The sequence below is a fragment of the Nicotiana sylvestris genome, chromosome 4 (assembly GCF_000393655.2).
Source record: "Nicotiana sylvestris chromosome 4, ASM39365v2, whole genome shotgun sequence".
Taxonomy (NCBI): Eukaryota; Viridiplantae; Streptophyta; class Magnoliopsida; order Solanales; family Solanaceae; genus Nicotiana; species Nicotiana sylvestris.
In genome coordinates, this window is record NC_091060.1 from 147,736,495 (window position 1) to 147,755,848 (window position 19,354).

The 19,354-nt window shown below is 36.5% G+C and overlaps 1 protein-coding gene across 1 annotated transcript; it reads right to left on the minus strand.

Annotated features, from left to right (window-relative positions):
- Window positions 1-6,307: 6,307 nt before the first annotated feature.
- LOC104216069 (probable xyloglucan glycosyltransferase 12) lies at window positions 6,308-9,720 on the minus strand. The gene is made up of 5 exons (XM_009766030.2): window positions 8,590-9,720; window positions 8,162-8,470; window positions 7,705-7,995; window positions 7,475-7,588; window positions 6,308-7,355 (listed from the first exon to the last, which is right to left on the minus strand). The coding sequence occupies exons 1-5, from the start codon at window positions 9,358-9,360 to the stop codon at window positions 6,729-6,731; spliced, it is 2,112 nt and encodes a 703-aa protein (XP_009764332.1). The 5' UTR covers window positions 9,361-9,720; the 3' UTR covers window positions 6,308-6,728.
- Between the last annotated feature and the right edge of the window lie 9,634 nt (window positions 9,721-19,354).

The following is a 19,354-nucleotide window of genomic DNA, read 5'->3' on the forward strand; positions in this document are numbered from 1 at the left end:
AGACAGTTTATGAAATGTAGATATATTATAGATAAAATATAGATATATTGTAGTTTATATGTATTACCTGCTCAATTCCTTTTTCTAATTTACTGATCTTCTCAGCAATAGACTCCTTGTCCTCTTCTCCATCTGTTTCTTTGGGTTCCAACGTAGGAGGATCAGCATTGGAAACCTCAGATGTTTGTTCACCTTATTGAACTTTGTACTCAATTTTGTCGGGCAAAATCAACACTGCAATCTCTTCTCCAGATTCAACTATGTTGGTAAACTGAATGAGGAAAAATAAATTAGTTTGATCAAGGCAAAATATGTAGAATACTTATAGATATGTTGAAGGTAAATGTATAATCGTAATAAAAGAAACTATATCTTTATCCACTCGGGCTTTATCATCTTCTCTTCAAAGGCAGCTAACCAAATCTGGTCTTTAGTAGCTGACCATCTTAGTATGCGAGGTATTGAGTTAGAACACCTTTGCAGCTAGATCAGTGCTGACAGTAGAGCAACACTCATAAAGCCATACTTGCAATACTAGTGAGCATCTCCGTATGAGATAAGAATGTACATACGGATTTAGTCTGTGCCTAACAGATTCCATCATCTGGGTGAAAGATTTAGTACCCCATGGGTACGACTCATACTGCCCAGATTCTACTAAATAGAACCTAAAGTGATCTACAAAAGAAATATGACCTTTGTACGAAGGACAAATGAAAAATTCTAAAAGATAAAGGATGCACAACTTCACCGCATTCTCATCGTTTACCCAGGATCTAGTGGTTACTATCTGTTTCAAATAAGACTTTTCCACTCTTAATTTGTTAGGAAAATAACTACTCATTATTTTGCTAACATAAGTGGGAGTACAACCAAAATCAGTAACCTGGGTAACACATCTTAGACCAGTAATTAATGCAAACTCACGCAATCCAAAATTTAATGTTTCACCTTTTAATTGTACAGAAAAATATGATTCATTGGATTTGGTCAATTCATACTTCATCGGAAGATGAATGGCTTGGTTTTGCATGCACATAGTGGGAAGAGACAGTAAGTATCCAAAACACGTCTTTTTGAAAAGATTCAAACCATTTGAGGATAGAAGCTCTTTAATCTGGCTAGGAATGCTAGGATCACACAAAGTGCGGAATCTAAGTATCCCATAATCAACATTATGTGGGGTAAAAAACTGTCCATTCTGCATAAATAATAAATTAATTCACATTAATAAAATACATAAAAAGGATAAATTCATCTACATTTTCTCTACAACATAACTACAAATGATTATATAATATCTACAATTTAAAGCATTTTCTACAAAAAGGCAGCAACAAAAGATAACTACAATTCTGCTTCAATTATTACAAGTTACCTAACAGTATAATTACAAAAAAACTACAAAATATCTAAAACTATAAAGGCAGAACACCACAACTACAAATAATCTTCAAAATTAAGACAATTAATCTACAATTGTCTAAAACACGTAGAACACAGATTTAACAACATAACTACAAATAATTACATAATATATACAATTTAAAGCATTTTCTACAAAAAGGCAGCAACGAAAGATAACTACAATTCTGCTTCAAATAGTACAAGTTACCTAACAGTATAACTACAAAATATCTAAAACTATAAAGGTAAAACATCACAACTACAACTAATCTTCAAAATTAAGATAATTAATCTACAATTGTCTAAAACACGTAGAACATAGATTTTACCATCCTAAACCAAACAAAAAAATTTAGAAACGAAACTAATAAATGTTTACCTTCGCCAATGATTGGTTCCGAACAATTTTAGGGTATTTTTTTGAATGTTTCTTCATTTTTAGATTTTTCGAACCAGGAGACACCTTTGCTTTCTTTCCTGTTCGAAGATTAGGGACCTATTCTACAAAGTCGTCGTCTACATAAATCTCTTTTCCTTTTCGTTGGACTAGTTTGACTGGTGTAGAAGTTTCTCCAGCATCTACATCGTTTTTTTGTTTGGTTCTCATCTCGGCTCTGATTTGTCGGGGAGAGGAACTATGAGTAGTCTCTGCAATTGCATGTGGAGATTTGCCTTGCTTTTTGGGTGATTTTGGGGATAAAACACTCAAATCAAAGGAGGGTATATTAGCTACTGCTGATTTTTTAGGTCTCTTTTTCGAAGCTTTATTGTTCTTCATTGATGAACTTCAACTGGAGTAAAATGGGGAACCAATTTGTTTGAAGGGTTTCTTCAATTTTCTATGATTTTAGAGGGAGATTGGGTGGTTTCAGAAGATGGAAAATGGTAAAAAGAACGTGGGTATGGGTAAAAAGAATGTGGATACAGGGCTGAGGGGTTAGGAGAGAGAAAGTAAGGGATGAGTGGAGATACTAGAATTAAACGGAAATCCTTTAATTAAGGAGTAAAAAACATCTCATTAATTATACCCTTAATTAATTATGGTATAGAAATGGTAATTTGGTATACTAAGTGTAATTAAGTCAAACCTTAAACATTAAGGGTAAAAAGGTTTCTTATGTAGCATAGGAATATAAAAATTCCATTATTAAAACCGCAAACCCTGTCGGAGGAGCCGAGGACGATTTAGCCTTGAGCATATGAGTTCTCGTGAAATCACTAGCTTTTGTTCATACTCTATATTTATATTAATAAATTTATTAAATATGTGTAAATATTTAACTGTAAACTCAATTATTATTGTATATATAACTCGAGATTGCAACGGAAAGTTTAGTAGTATCTCATTAATGCCTCCTTTATTTCTAGGCCGTGATTCTTGTTAAATGGAGTAGTATGTACATGGTTTCAGTGGTAAATACTTGCATTCTTGTGTTGTAAATGATCATTCTAAAGTTCTTTGGAAAGTTTTTGCAAAAAGTAAAGACATTTCTTTTATAGTAACTTTGAAGACGACCAAAAGATTGAACTCACATGGATAGACATTAAAACTTAGATAAAAGAAAAGCTAACAAAACCATGTCGGGTGGTGCCGACAGTACCTTTTCGAATAATACAATATATTGCCTATAGAAGCCCGCAAATCACCTCAATTGGAATGAAAACATATGGCAAAATGCTAGGCTTTATTTTTAAGACATGTAACATGAGCAAACAAACCATTCAATATTTCACATTTTGAATGTAAGAGCCCGATACTATTTTCATTAGGTTATGATAACTCAAAAGGGTAAAAGAAAATAGAAAACTTGACCAAAGTGAGAAATTCTTAATGTTTTTTAATCATATTATTAACAGATATATTATCTGTGTGAGGTTGCCCACATTATCGATCGCGAAGAAGCTTGTAGTATGTAAATTAACAACCTAACACAAAACTAATCAAATAATGATGAAGTCTCACAACATAAAGTGCGTTTGTACATGTTCATCTAGACGGTGATAAACTTAAATGGAGCTACACAAATTGTGAGAAATTATATATTCGATTCTAATTTGCTTGAGTCAATGTGAACAGTTCGACAGAAGAGTAGTGATCGTGACACTGGTTGGAGTTATAACTTTTGGACTGTCCTTGTGAGTATTTGAGCAAAATAGTAACAAGCAACTGATGAACTGGCAATTGGTAAGGGTAAATTACTCTATATCTAAGAAAGGCACGTCAATATTTACGTGTCAAATTCACGGATATCAGGGAAGTTTGTTAAGTAATAAAACAAACAAACAAACAAACAAACAATCAGCCAGCTATTTATAAAGACAGAAGGAAAACTTACAAATTCCTTCCTTGTACAAATAAAATAAAATAAAGTAGTCTAATTAATTAGAACAAAACTGGATAAATAAAAAGAAAGTTGAATAAAGACATAGGGTAGTTAACAAGTCACATTAATCAAATTCAAACCAGTGGGTTGTGCCACCAAACTCCACATCAATATTTCCCCTGCCCCCTCTTTTTAATTAATTTAATGCAGTCATGTTCATGTTCATGTTCATGTTTCCCAACTTCCACTTGAGAATATACACTCTTACCACGTACTAATAATTAAGACCTCCATCTTCATCTTCACCCATCTTTAATACACTTCCAGCTACTAACTCATTAATTACATCTACTCTTTTGCCCTTGCTCTCATTTTGTCAAAATACATAGCTTTAGGTTTCTATGATTTTACTTTTTATTTTTGTCATAGTGCCCTATGCTACTTTACGACCTTCTATTTCTGTTACTATGTTAAAGTAAGGCAGTAACTCGAATTTGCTTTTATTCACCTTTTTAAAATTATCAAAGCTTATAGTTTAGTGATCAATGTGAAAATTTCTCGCGCAATGTGTAAATTCAATTCTCGCAGTGTTCTTGTACCTTATTTCCCCTTCCTCCGTGAAACAGATTTTTTTTTAAAAAAAAAAGCAAAAAAAAATATGTGTTCATTATTAATCTGTCAAATTTGAAAATTGTGACTTGGTTAAAACATAATTGACTATGTGAAATTCATGACAGGTGCTGTATTGTTTTCGCTCAAGAAAAGAAAATTAATTTGCATTCTTGTTTTTTTCCCCTTCAAGGGAAACGTAAAAGTGTGTCCATTTTCTGGTTGTTTTTTTTTTTAATTAAACTTTTGATTAATCACCAAGTGAGGAAATTACAAAACAAGCTTGGCTTCGACAGCTAGTTCCTCTTGAATAAGCCTTTCTTAAAATCGTATGGATTATGTCTTAATAATGTGCAAAATCTGCTGCTTATGCAGTTAGCGATAACAATTTACTTGTAGTGTTTAGTTAAGAGTCCATAGAAAATTTTCTACTAGTTTGCGACCACTGCAATCATTAATGGAAGAGAAATTAGGCCTGTATTAATTAGTGCGCAAGCTGTAAAATTTAACTCCTAGCTTTGTTTTTATTTGTAGACATTACTAGCTTTTTGGTGAATTTAAACGTCGATTTTCTAAATAATGTCAGTACTTATAAAAAATCTGGAACTGCGTACTGAAATTAACGTAGTACTTTATATATATAAAGAGGTCTGTGCTACATATTTAACTTACTGTATAAACAATAATAGAGGAATTCCTTTTCCAGTAATTCTGGTGAAGTTTGCATTTATATCATCGACAACCAGCGAGATTAATGATTTCCTAGCTAGAAAAGAGGTCCAAGAAAATAACAATGGAGTTCTTTGATTATAAGCAATCTCACTACAAGACAGAGTTAAAAAGAGCATGCAGATAGAGTTGACTGTATTCAATCTACTCTTTGTCGGTGTTTACTAACTTCGACGACAGATAAGGTTACCAAAAGGGACAAATGGTTTCTAGACCCAAATTCATCTCTACTAGGGGTACTATCGGAATTTCAAGGTCAACAACTTGTAATACATTATCTAAACAGTTTAACATAGGTACAGTGAAAGCCGAGGTGGAATTAATTCCTTTTAAGTTATTGGGTCGTAAATTAATAATTTATACATATTAATAAAAAATTTAATAACTAAAGCTTTTTTAAAACTAACACAGAATTTAAAGCGTCGAGAATTAGAGTTGAAGATTAGAGTTTCTTTTAGTCTTACCAGTTGTATTAATATTATTCTTGTATTTTCTTATTTCTAAATCTTTATTATTACACGTTGTGTCATTCTCACTAGTAGTATCAGTACTATTCTTGTATCTTCTTATTTCTAAACTTTTGTTATTACAACTTATTGCATAAATGTAGGGTAAGACCGCATACAATGGAGCCTTGTAATCTGACTATTCCCCGGACCCGCACATAGCAGGAGCTTAATGTATCAGGCTGCCCTTTTTATTTTTTATATATTGTGCCATTTGCTTCTGTTCCTTGTTATTGTTTGTTGCTTTTTTTTCACTATTCCTTGAGCCGAATGTCTATCGGAAACAACCTCTGTATCGTCACAAGGTAGGATTAAAGGTTTGTATGCACATTACTCTCCCCAGACTTCACTTGTGAAATTACATAGAGTTTTTTTATTATTGTACAAAATTTGAACCAAAGATTCAACCGAACAGTTACTTGACACCCTAGCCCCCTCCTGTATAAAAGTTAAATTCCCCGTGAAGCTCATGGGTCGTGTATGTCAAAAACAGAGAAAACAACATGACAAATATTTTCAGGAACAATGTCACAAGAGGCTGATCCAAGACTGGTCTTTTGGTACTTGATTTCCAGGCCTTAAGAATATATCAATAGCCGACAGAAAGGTTGCCAGAAAAATCCTATTGCCACCTCTCATAGTTGTGAGAAAATGTACAATCCTTTAATTACAACATACTGAGTTTTCCCCTTTATACCTTGACAGATTCTCAATAGAAAAAAGACAAGGAGATTTATATTGTGAAAAAGCAGCATGCTGCTATACTATTCAACTTCCACTAAATTCCGTGTTTAAATGTTTCAACGACAAATTCTTCTTACAAAAGAATATAGCCCAACAAAAAGAAAAAAAGAATCCAGAAGATATAAAGAAATTACATGAACAGAGTGGGAGGTGGGTGCTTAAAATCAACACTATCACCATTCTTAATGGTTTTCCCTATTCATAGATGCTGCTGCTGCATTTGCTTAACCATTTGCTTTAATGGTTGGCAGAGAGGGAATTAAGTGCAATCAGCTCTCCACATATTTTCCCCATTGTTTCTTCTTCTCATTTACATGAATGTACCAAGGTCAGGTTCAGCATCTAATTTCCAACTTGACTTTTCAGTTGAACTAATATATCCCTAACCTATGAACCCTACACCAGCGATTTAATCGACCTGCTCACCGATCAAGTCTAGTCCAACGAGCAGGAATGATATACCTTGAAACAGCAAGAAGTAAAAGTGGATTCCTTGAGCTGATAATAGGCTCCTCACTGAAGCTGTCAATAGCAAGAAAGCCAAGGCCAATTCTTTTGTATATATTCTGTTGTGCTTCTTCTTCTTTGATGCCTTTTTCTCCTTCTCCTTAATTTCCTCTCTCAATTCCTCCAAATCAGGTACTGAAACACCTCGTTGGTGTTTCGGTTTTTCCTCGACTAACGAGGCGAGGTCGCCCTCCGAGGAACGCCCTGATTTCTTGGTGACTACCCATTCGTATGCACTTCCGAGTTGGAAGAGTCCTGAGACCATGGCATTGAACTTGGTAACAGACATGGTGTTTTCGAACAGAAGGTATGGAACGATGAAAGGGAAAGATTTAGGCGCCGGAAGTATATTGAGGAATGACATGGTGGCAGGGATGTAACAGACAACCCACGATGGGAGCGTTGCCTCAGGAATGAACATTGTCATTGGGAGGATTATGCAAAACAAAGTGAATGAATAAAATGGCAATATCAGCTTCCTCAAAAGGAAGAAAAGGAATATCAAATTGCCCTTCTTCCAAATGCTTATCTGCATTAACCAAATTGCATGCATTATTGCTTAGCCAAAACATCCAAAAATATGCTAACTTAACAAACAGAATTGGAGATCACTCAAGTGGAAGCATTCGGAATATGATCTTATTATACCTTTGATTTAATGATGGCAGGTAAACAGAGACGGAACAACTGCATTGGCCCAGAATGCCATCTATGTTGTTGCTTCCTATATGCTTCATATGATTCCGGTAACTCACATTGGCACTGAAGTATTAACAAATTCTATTAAGCTTCACTCAAAACAGAGGATTTACAATAAAGGGACAGAGGATTTACAATAAAGGGATACCGGAGATTATAGCTTCTAGCAGTGAGTTTACCTCAACATCATTAAGAAAGACGAATTTCCAACCGTGAAGATGAGCCCGAACTGCAATGTCCATATCTTCAACAGTAGTTCTTTCTAACCAACCACCAGATTCTTCTAATGCCTTTATCCTCCATACTCCAGCAGTCCCATTAAAGCCAAAGAAATTCAGGAAAATACCATTCACCTGCTGCTCCACTTCAAAATGAAAAGCCAAATTAATGTGTTGCAGCCTTGTTAGTAGATTTTCATCCTTGTTCACAAAAGACCACCTTGCTTGAACCAATCCTAGGTCCTCATTATCCTACAATTCAAAGTCAGAAGGATACATAAACTCAATAAAACTAACACTTCTATGAACACATTTTACACTAAGTGATAGCAGTATTAGAATCATATAATAAAACCATACAAAATTAAGGGAGACTATCACATGGGGTTAGAATCCAAGATTGAAGAAAATTGGATACCTTGAAATAAGGAACGGTTCTTTTAAGAAAATCAGGAGTTGGCTGAAAATCAGCATCAAAAATGGCAACAAATTCATAATCTTTGACATAGCTGCAATTCATTGCTGACTTAAGGTTACCAGCTTTATAACCTTCTCTAATCACTCTATGCCTGTATATTATATTAGCACCTTCCTTTTGCCATTTATGCACCTCCTCTTTGATCAATGTCTGAGTAGTAGGATCATCAGAATCATCAAGAATTTGAATCAAAAACCTTGACTTAGGCCACTCCAAACAACACACAGCAGCAATAGATTGTTGATAAACCTGAGAAAACAATTCCCACCGACACAAAATTTCACAGCAACATTAATACAAGCACCGACAGCATAAAAAATGAGTTCTTGACAAATAATTAAGAAAATCTTGGAAATTTTAAAGTTTACCTCTTTTTCATTACACATAGGGATCTGAACAAGAACCATAGGGTAGTAACCACTAGCATCACCAGATTCCAGATCCAGTGGACCCTGTTTAGCCACTGGCTTAATCTTCTTAATCTTGATCCAAAAACACCCTAAACACAGTACTAATCTATCCACACTCTGGATAAGGAAAAGCACAATGCAAGCATTGGCTAAGAATTGAAGAGGAGGGGCAAGATATTCCACTCTAATCAAAACCCACTTGGAATAAAACGAATCAAACACACTCTTCACAGCTAATGGATTTGCGAATGTGTGAAAATCCAAAGAGTATAAATACTGCAGTTGAAGATCTGGAGCATTAAAGTGCCAGCCTTTAAAATATGCAGCTATTTCGAAACCTAACAAGATTACCGACAACCAAAGGAAGATCTTTATGCAAGTGTAGAACCGGTTCTTGCCAGCTGGGTTGTCGGAGTCAGTCCTCCCGGAGGCTATACGGCGGCGGACGGCGGCGCCGAGGCTGAACAATGCTGATGCTATGGAAGTTAAACAACCAGCAGCTTTATGAGCTTTGAGTAAAAGAACCCAAGTGAGCTGTTTAGCATTCTTGTTTCGGACTTTTTCACGTTTGAATGGAGACATTGAAACATCATCGTTTGGTAATAAAAAGTCATCCTCGGACGGTCCTTCAAGCTCAACCATTGACCAATTGTTTGGATTTTCCATTTTTACTACTACTGGTGTACCCCTATGAGTCTCTTTAGCCCACCAGTTAAAAGATGGTGCCATTTGTTGAATTCTTGAATTAGACCCAGATGGGAAAATGAGCCTTAAAAGTTGTAAAGATTGAGACTTTTCAGCTCAAATTAACACAATGTGAGCAAACCCAAATGGAAAAAAAGTAAAGGGTCGTTGAGTTTAGCACACAAAAATGCTATGATGAGTCCATTGCAGAGAATCCACAGTAAAAGAGATAAGAAGAGAGACGCGTGTGAAGGGGAGGGGTAAAAGATGCAAAGGCGTCTCTATTTCACGAAGACAGACAGACAGACACAAAAAAAAAAAAACACACACACACAGTGGTTATAAGGGGAATATGAAATTTTGCAAAAGAGTATATTGAATGTAGAGAGAGAAAGAGAGGAGGAGGAGGAGGAGGAGGCTATAATGCTCTATGATTTGGTTGAAGATAGTACTACAGCCCCTTGGATTACAGCTTGCAGGGGGAAAATAAAAAGGAATTTCAGAATTTTTTGTAATAGAAAAAGATGATTTTAGAAAGAGAAAATAAAGGCAAGAAGAATGGTACTAGTGTTGTTTATGGTAACAGCTCAACACGTCTTTGATTTTGATTCCCAGTATTCAATAAAAATTGGAAAATCAAAAAAATTCAAAAGGAAATTGACAGCACGTTCTTTTGTTCAATACCACCACTCTTGTTTTTTTTTTTTTCCAAATTTTTTTTTACCAGAGTGGTTTTATTCCTCTCCTTTTTTCACCCTTTCACATGACCAACAACATCAAAATGACCCAAAATCAAATTGGACATAAAACTTGTGGGCTATTATGTTTTCTCTTTCCCTTTCCACCTACTACTCCTTTATTATAATGCATATATAATAATGAATCAAAAGCAACACCCCAGAAAAAAGAATGAAAAAACAGAAAAAGAAACTACCATTACGGATATTATATTCATAACATAATAATATTTGTAGATAAACAGAGATTCAAATGAAGTTTATAGGGTAAAAATATGGACTGTAAAAGATCTTATGAAGCTTCAAATCCCCCTTCCTTTCTACTGGGATGTAATATTTCTGCGTGTGAATTTCATAAGGTAAGAAATCAAGATTCAAGATCTGTCTTTTGGTATAGGACAATATGGTATCTATCTAGATATCAAGGGATAAAAATAGGGAGAATATAAATATTAAAATAGACAAAGAATTTGATAGAAATACGGTATAGTATTAATTCACACACGAAAAGAATGTAGGGGGAGGATGAGATAAATCAGCTGAATTTGCTAATCATCAAAACTTAACTTGCAATGGTATAGTTATTAGAGAGATAAGATCTGGGATTTGTTTTTGATGTAAATTCATATTTTTGTAGGGGGGAAAAAGAAGAAAAAAAAATGAAATCTATTTTTTAATTTGTTGTCTTGTTTTTGGTTAGGTTCGACATTCGTTGACCGAGAAAAGAGCGGGTCATGGCCGTCACCTAAGTGTTAATGTCCAAATCACCCTTGGGAAATGTTAGTTCTATCATACATGAAGAGATAATATCCTACGGTTTGACATTTTAAAAAATACATATTAGTAAATTAAGTTGACCAACAATAATAATTACTCTTAATATCAAGGGTGATATGATGATTTAAAAATTTTAAAATCTATAATACTATCGTACTGGTAATTTTATATACTGACAGTATATACAATTTTAAACTCGTTCAAAAAATTGAAATTGGAGGAGTTTATAGTCATTGCGCATTGTATGTCTACTTTTTCTTTCGTCTTAACCGGTTTTGTCTTTGTGGTGATAATAGTTTTCAATAATTAGCGTCATTCACGCTCGGCCAAAAAGACAATGCTCAAACGAAAACTTGCCACTTCACTATAGAGAAAATTTTGTAGGTTTAAGAATTTAGTGGTGGACCTCTTTTTCTTTCTTATATACAGTATATATTTTTATTTTTAGGAATGACATCAAATCAAATTGTCTTTTTATAATACTTCCGAAAATAACGAAAGTTGCCTAGAACAAGTGGAGCTACAAAGCAGAAAGCTGCATCAAATCTTTCCTTTTCTAAAGGTAAAAATTCAAAAAAAAAAAAAAAATAGGGTAACATATTGTTACCTTTTAGAAGCATAGTACTCATAAAATTGAGAAGTGCTCTACATGTAGTAATAGGTACTTAATATGGCAATATGAGATCACTTTTTTACCGAAAAGAAATTATAACTGAATTTAAAAAAGGCAAAAGTCCATGAAAGTTATTGACTAACGTTTTAACATGTAAGATCAAACTTTTAATAAATTCAAGTCAACTTCTTTAATTTAGGAAAATGAATTTAAAGGAATGCGAAAATTATATTGCTAGAAATCAAACTTTTACGTCGGACTCTCCACCTTCCATGAAAATGCAATGGACTTAAGACTTTACCTTAATTTTTCATTTGGATGTGCAATAATTCTATATCTAAAGAATTTAAGTTAAATATACTGACTTGTAATAAATATTTTGCATAGTTAATGTAATTTATTCTATTATAACATGTTATAAGAACATATTCGAATAAATAAAATTATCACCTTGAATATTATACCGCGTTAGAGGCACACTTTAGATGATGTACGAGCAATAATAATTTACAAAATTAAGAATTAAAAAAACACACACACACAAAGCTAGTCCATTACGAATGACTATGAAACATTGGACTGATTAAATTATGAAGGTGTAGGACAACCTTCTTAACTCTGAACCCAAGCACCGACAGTTTGCGGTCAAATATATTTGTTTACTACTTATAGTAGAGAAATTGGGACCGGTAAATTCGTTGATTGAGTAAAAGAGGCCTAACAGGAATTTAATATTTTTAAAAAAACTAAGTACTTTCGAATATTATTTTATTAACTTAACTACTGAATTTATAATTTATTACACATAAATTTAAAAGTTCAAAATTTTAAGACAACGTTTTGGAAGTTTCGAAGGTTAATCCTTTGTGGTCATGTGACTAAGTACACAAATGTCACTTTTGCCTGCTCTTTTCTTGGGAGTTCTTCTTTACCCCCAAATTTCACTCTAATAAGTCTCTATCCATTATTAAAGCTTTGAATTGACTTTCACTTCCAAAATTTGTAAAAACATCATGTATTACAGTTAGATTGTGTTCCACACTTCATTATCCTATCATATCAAATGAGTTGTAACTATGTGAATAACATGACAATTAATTTGTTTAAAGATTCATTTGTGACGGAGGGAGCATCGGTAAAATTATCTTTTTGTGACATATGAGTCATACGTTTGAAATGTGAAAATAGCTACTAATGGTTGTATTAGGGTAGACTGTCTACATCACACCCATGGGGTGTGGCCCTTCTCCAGATTCTGTGTGAATGCGAGATGTTTTGTGCATCGGGCTATCCTTTTATTCATTAATATGATATGTTTATGAGATAATCATAATCGAGTATATTTTTCAATGTACCTAAATATTTTTCCCTTAACAATTTGGTAGTCAATATGTCAAATTCAAATTGCAGTGTCTAGGACTTCAAATTTTCTGTGTTGTCAACTTAGACCTTCCTAAACTCCTAAGAATATTCTCATTTGGACCACCAGACCACAAATCAAGGAGTATTATGACAAAATATTTCAAGCTAGAATAAGTGCAATATCTCTTCCAAAAAACTATATTTAAGCAAAACAAAATTCTTATATACTTGTAGTAGAGGAAAATGCCAAATGGAATTGCCTCACAACATAAAATAAAATAAAATAAAAAGAGTGGAAGTTTCAAAATTCAAACATTTGCCACGTGTCAACAACGACCCTACAACACATGATAGTTCCCTAAAATGGGATGGGGCAACAATGGAATTGTCTGAGGCACGTGCGAGAATGGGACCAAGCCGGCTCTCAACCACCGCCGGCCAAATTTCTGACGTCGTTTGTTTAACTCCTACTTCCGCCGGCTCCCTGCAATCGCCAAGTTTTCTAGTATTACTATATTCATTATAGATAATTACTTAATTTTAAATAGTTTGATGTATAAAAAGCTCGTAATGGCAATGTTAATTAGCTTCATTGCATTTTGTAATCATTTCGTCGAAAAATTCAAATTGTTTAAAGAGAAAATTTTATTTATTTATTTAGGTTTACAATATGCATGCTTCTTTACATGCAGCCTTATTCTTTTCTTGTTAGGCCAAAAACATAAAATATTTTTTGTATGGGTGCGGTCAAATTTGAATTCACAGTTATTATGTTGTTTAATGTCAATTGTGTGACTATCTTAGTTCTTAGCTAAATATTTAAGTTGTTCAATAAAAAATATTTTATTTTATTTATTAATTTCATCACAAGGCACTTAAGCTTAATTCATTTTATCGGGGTTCATAATCATAGTTCATATTTGTTGTAAATCCTCCCACGACTTCTATGTTATAACTTATACGATGTATAAAAATAAAGCGTAAAGTATATGTTATGACCTATGTTGAGCTTGCATAATTCCAAGAACAATATTTAATTAATTCTGCTATATTATCTAAACTATTAAGATTTAGATGGTGGGAAGCAAACTTCCAGGAATCATATTGCTGGAATTTAGTTACCAATGATTGTAGCATTAGAGTGTCTTCACATAGGCTAATAATTCTTTCATCCAACTTTTTTGCTCATCCGCTATCTTTGAAACGTGACAAAAGTAGATTTAAAATAAAAATCATAGAACATAAATGATTTTTGTAGAATCCCTTCATTCTTAATTAAAAATTTAGAATTCGAATTTGAAAATGAAGAAGCCACTAATAAGAGCGCTCTTTATTTCAATGGATCACATGTGGTACGAATCTGTAGGTGAGTACTGATACTAAATAGTTTAAAAAGAATGAAAAGAAGTTTGACTATTTTTATGCTGAAAAATGAGGATTCATGGTCGATGTAAAAAACCCAAGAACCATCAAGTACTATTTGACGTTTTGACTAAGACCAATAAAAGTTGGATTTGGCCATAAGTTTCAATGAAGAGCTTACAATGGGTGAAAATGTTTTAACCAAAAAGTATAGTACTTTTTGTTAAACTAATCAAAAGATAAATAAGGTGAAAGGTGAATCCTAGTCAAACATAATAATTCTTAGATCTAGCTAAGTGTTTAAATGGTATCGTATACTTAATGTGCAGAATCGGCTATAAGATTATTAAATGCACACTTTTGAAAATAAACAAAGAATGAATGATGAGCAATAAATATGGAAAATGACAATAAATGTAAACAGGAAGAACGATTCAACCAAATATTGAATGATGTGGAAGATTATTCCTTCTAACAGCGAAGTGTGGCAATAAGTAAGAAAATGAACAATGCTTTCTTGGATCGTGTGAGTAGAAAGGAAGAATAATCGATAAAATCAATCACTGTGGAAAAGTAAACTTTTGTATTTTCTCTCAAGAGTCAACTTCTTACAATAGTTTTTTCCAGAATCAATTTCACGTGCCTCTTTTCCTCTATCTCCCTTTCTATTTATATGGGATATTCTCTAAAAATCCTAAAAAGTACAACAAAGAGAATATTCAAGGGAATATTCTTGTCGCTAGTTTCAAGACTACACTAGCCGTTGTTCCTACTCTTTGCTACTCGACCTCGGCTTTAACAGCTTGCTCAGCGAATGCTCGTTGTTGGGCTTTGGTCGACCTCGGCCTAGCTGCCCAAATCAAAACACAGTCTTCTCACTTAACGATTTTCCCACGCCTAACTTCCTAAGCCGGATTTTGACGCATACAGTTAGTCCCTCCGCTTGTCGAGGTCGCCTTCTGGTCGGCCCCGATGAGCGGACTTTATCAATTGGCAACTTAGGAAAAGTTATGGCGTGGTGATCGAGTAGAGGTGTCCGTAGCCAAAATAATGACGTGTCGCTCTGAGATTCGTGGGTCATAGGGTTGGTGCAGGATGACGTCACGACGCATGCATCATCATTTCGCATCTTTCCGATGCGTTGCCTCATTCCTCGAGTCCCTGTCGTTTCGATTCTAGGGCCATTGGCGGTTGCTTGCATCGATTCGAACACCTCTGATGTCTATAAATAAAGAGGGGAAAACTTCTCAATGAAACTTTTGTATTCTCTGATTTCTTCAACACTGCACTCGCTTCCATTTCTTCTTCTTGCGTTCTTGCTCTCTGCAATTGTAGTCGTTGCCACCCTTTCTTCCTTTTCTGTTCCACCGTATACATATTAGCGGAAATAGCTAACGTGACCCCCAACGCTGAGATGATCTCTGACCCTACTCCATTATCGGTGGCCATGCCTTTTGGTGGCGGAGAATCAACGGTTATAGAGGATGAGAGCTTCCTCACTGTAGAGAAGATCGTTCCTCGTAACCCTACTTCCAGGTCCGACTTCTCTAAGGAACCCGACCATGAACCGGAGCCTGCAAAATCTGAGATGGAGGTGAAACACCTTGACGCCCTTAGGACCAAATATGTCATTCCTGCCCATGTTGACCTGGTTCCGGCAGGAGACGACGTGGTTCAAGTTCACCGGCCTGGGTATTGCGCATTTACGCCTACCCATTCCAGATATGTTATTCTCTTCCTCTTCTTCTGTTGGCGAAGGAGTTCTGCCGCTACTACAACATCTGCCTGGCATAGCTTTCTCCCTACCTTTACAATGTTTTTCTTATGTTGGTGAAGTTTGCAGAGCTGGCACGTTGCGAAGTCTCTATCCGCCATCTACTGCATCTTTTCGGACCGAGCTTCCATAGGGACACGATGATTCACCTCCGCTACTGCAGAACCAAAGGGTTGGTGGTGGGGATGGATAATAGGACGAACCGCCAGTTTTGGTCCCATTACTTCTTCATCAAAATCGAGCACGTGGTGGCAAACCCTAGCGAATTTCCTGAACAATGGAATTTTTCTTGTAAGTGTCATTATTTGGAGTATGTTTCCGTTCTTTTCATGTTTCGTGACTTGTTACGTTGTTTTCTTTTTGTAGCTGAGAGGCATCCCCCTTCTTTGATCGCTGATATCAGTGACTGGGTGGCCCGCGTCTTGCCTCATATTGTAGGGATCCATTACTGGGCGTCCTTCAACAATAAGTTCGGGCTCAAGCCTTTGATCGGTAAGTCGGGTTTCGCCCTTATAACTATTTCACTCCTATTGTGGTGCGTTTCTTTCTGCCGCTCATGGTTTTATTTTGATGCTAGGTTGGAGAACTTCTAAGAAGGCAAAGGCTCCTGTCCCTGCATTTCGCCCGGCGGTTGCTTCAGCTGGGATGCAGTTTGTGTTGGCCGAGTCTATGCAAACTGTTTCTTCCCTGACTCCGATATTAAGCGAACCTGGTCATCAGATGACCATTCCATTAGCGGAGGTCCCGGCCTGCCCAGTATTTTATTTAGTGGACGAATCTTCCCCTAACGAGGAGGAAACATCGCCATTGAAAAGACGACGAGTATAGTCTGTGGCCATACCTGAGTGGGAAATAATTGTGGACGTGGAAGCGGCGTGCCCTTCAGCTACAGGGACCGCTTCCCTCCCCCCTTAGAGGTTGCCGCGGAAGATAGACCGTTGGAGATGATGGAGGCTGCTGCAGAAAGGGAAACACCGGGGGAAGCCGAGGTTGGCTCTTCGTCTACTGGTGGTAGAGGAAAAGAGGTCCGTTGTGGAGGATGACGGGTCGATTCTGATATCGACCCTGAGGAGGTACGGACTTTCGAGGAGAGATTTACTCGAGTGGAGGTGAGGACCAAGGGATCCACTCGGAATATTGTCATCCTTGTGGATTTTAACTTGTTGGTCAACTCGGAGCATGTGGTTTCGGCTTTACCCTCTATGCGCGAACCCCAAGAACAGGACCTTGCAGACGTTGAAGGATGCAGACATGTCATTAGGCATTTCCAGGATGGCCCTACGAGTAAGTTTTCTCTTAGCATTTTTATTTCTTCTTTCCTTTACGTTATTTGCCTTTGCTGACCTTTTGTCGTTCTGTTTATCAGACTCTCATCCTAGAGATTAAGAGCGCCCGTCGCGAGGAGAAGAGAAAGGTTCTCTATAACAAGATGGAGTCAAAATATAGAGATTATCGTACCAAACAGCGGGTCCTGGTCCGCATGCTTGGTGAGGACGCTTTGTTCCAAACTCTCTGTGACGAGCTGAGATAGAAAAATGAGGAGTTGAAGGAGAAGGATGATGAGCTCATGAGGGTTATTGGCAGGTGCAGCAAGCTCAAAGAGACGTTAAGGACCAAAAACGATGAGCTCGAGGTGAGCAAGGGGGTCATGACCGAGTGCGTCGACCTCCAAGCTCAGGTGGCGTCCTTATGGGTCAAGCTTGAGCAGAGCGAAACTATAGCTAACAGCTTAAGGGATGAGCTCGCTGCAGAAGTTGCGGAGTTGGAGCAAATTAAGAGAGCTATAACAGCCGCGGCGGCGCTAGCGGGCACCCTCTGCGTCCTCTTATCAGAGCAGGCTAGTGAAGCAGAGACTTCTGCTCTTAAAGAGGCAAGGCTCGAAGAGCGGATAGGCGGACTGGAAGGTGAAGTCCAGGATTTGAACGAGCAGATAGCTGTCCTCAAGGCCTAGAAAGCACAGCAAAAGGCTCAGTCATCTACCTCTCATGCTTCCACTTATCCCAACATCCCACGAGACTTGTACGAGAAGTGGGTCCATGCTAAGGCTCATGTTGACATATACAGGGGTTTGATGGAGGCTCGAAAAGCCTCTGAGGCGGAGTTTGATGATGCTTGTGTTACGGCATGTGCAGTTTGTGCCGCTTGCGGCTATGACCCCGACACGCTCGGGATGGATGATGACGAAGAGGATTTGAACGGGCTTCAGCCAGATGCTTGGTACGACTACGAATACTCAAATGGAGAGGGCATTGGTGGTGATGGCGATGGGGGAGCTGCGGCCAAATAGTGTGTTTTTCTCTGTACTTTTGTTCTCTTTTTTTTTTCTTTACGGGCATTTATCTGGCCCCTGTAAGACGACATTTTGCAATGATAATACATTTGTTTTCTGTTCTTGAATTTCTTATTTTTCCCTTGAATGTTATTTTTTTGTAATCGACTACCTTGGTTGCGATTTTACTTAGGTCGACTGCGAATCGAGCTGGTTCGAGGTTGAATGTCAACTTATGTTTTTAAGCGAACAAAGTCAAAACATAAGTTGCCTCGAGCAAGGTCAAATATTGATTTTATATTGATTAGAATGAGGTCGAATGCGAGTCGATACGAGTGAAGAATATTTAACTCTGATTCTAATGAGGTCCAATATAAGTCGACTAGAGCGAGGTCGAATGTTAATTAATTCAAACAAAGTCGATTGTGAGTCGATTGGAGCGCGGTCGAATGTTTGACTCTGAATGATTCGAATGAGGTAGAATGTTAGTCAATTCGAGCGAGGTTGAATGTTAATTAATTCGAACAAAGTCGATTGTGAGTCGATTCGAGCGAGGTTGAATGTTTGACTCTGAATGATTCGAATGAGGTTGAATGTTTGACTCTAAATGATTCGAACAAGGTCGAATGTTAGTCGATTTGAGCGAGGTCGAATGTTTGACTCTGATATTGGCGTAATATATAAACTTGGCGGAGAAATGAGAAACTCATGTGTTTGCGTATTTCTCTTTGTTTGTACATTCATTGGAGAAGTTTACATGTTTTTGCTTTGTTCATACATACATTAGGGAAGTCCCACTCTATCTAGTCCCTTCATCGGCCGACCTGGAAAGGTTGTCGAGAGGTCGGGCGATGAACTTATACGTAACTTCGAGATGCCCTCTTCGACGCCTCATTAAAAATCCTCCCCGAGAAAACCCAATTGGTACAAAACTTGGGCGAGGGAAAAAGAGTACAACTTGGAGGACGTCTTATTTTTAGAAGTTGAAGTATTTGAGGTGAGCGACATTCCAATTTGATGTTTTAAGTGTCAATACCACACAAGAGGGGGTGATTTGTATGGTACCCAATTTTCGCTTAACTAAACTATAGAAGGACCTGGTTTTTTTAGGTGTTCCAACTACTACTGTTTGCGGAATAATAAAT

Bases quoted from the DNA above. Each gene is read 5' to 3' on its own strand.
- LOC104216069 (XM_009766030.2), bottom strand. From the start codon at position 9,360: ATGGCACCATCTTTTAACTGGTGGGCTAAAGAGACTCATAGGGGTACA. The intron at 7,996-8,161 runs GTATCCAATTTT...TTTGAATTGTAG, and splicing joins GAACCGTTCCTTATTTCAAG to GATAATGAGGACCTAGGATT. The intron at 7,356-7,474 runs GTATAATAAGAT...TGGTTAATGCAG, and splicing joins CTGCCATCATTAAATCAAAG to ATAAGCATTTGGAAGAAGGG.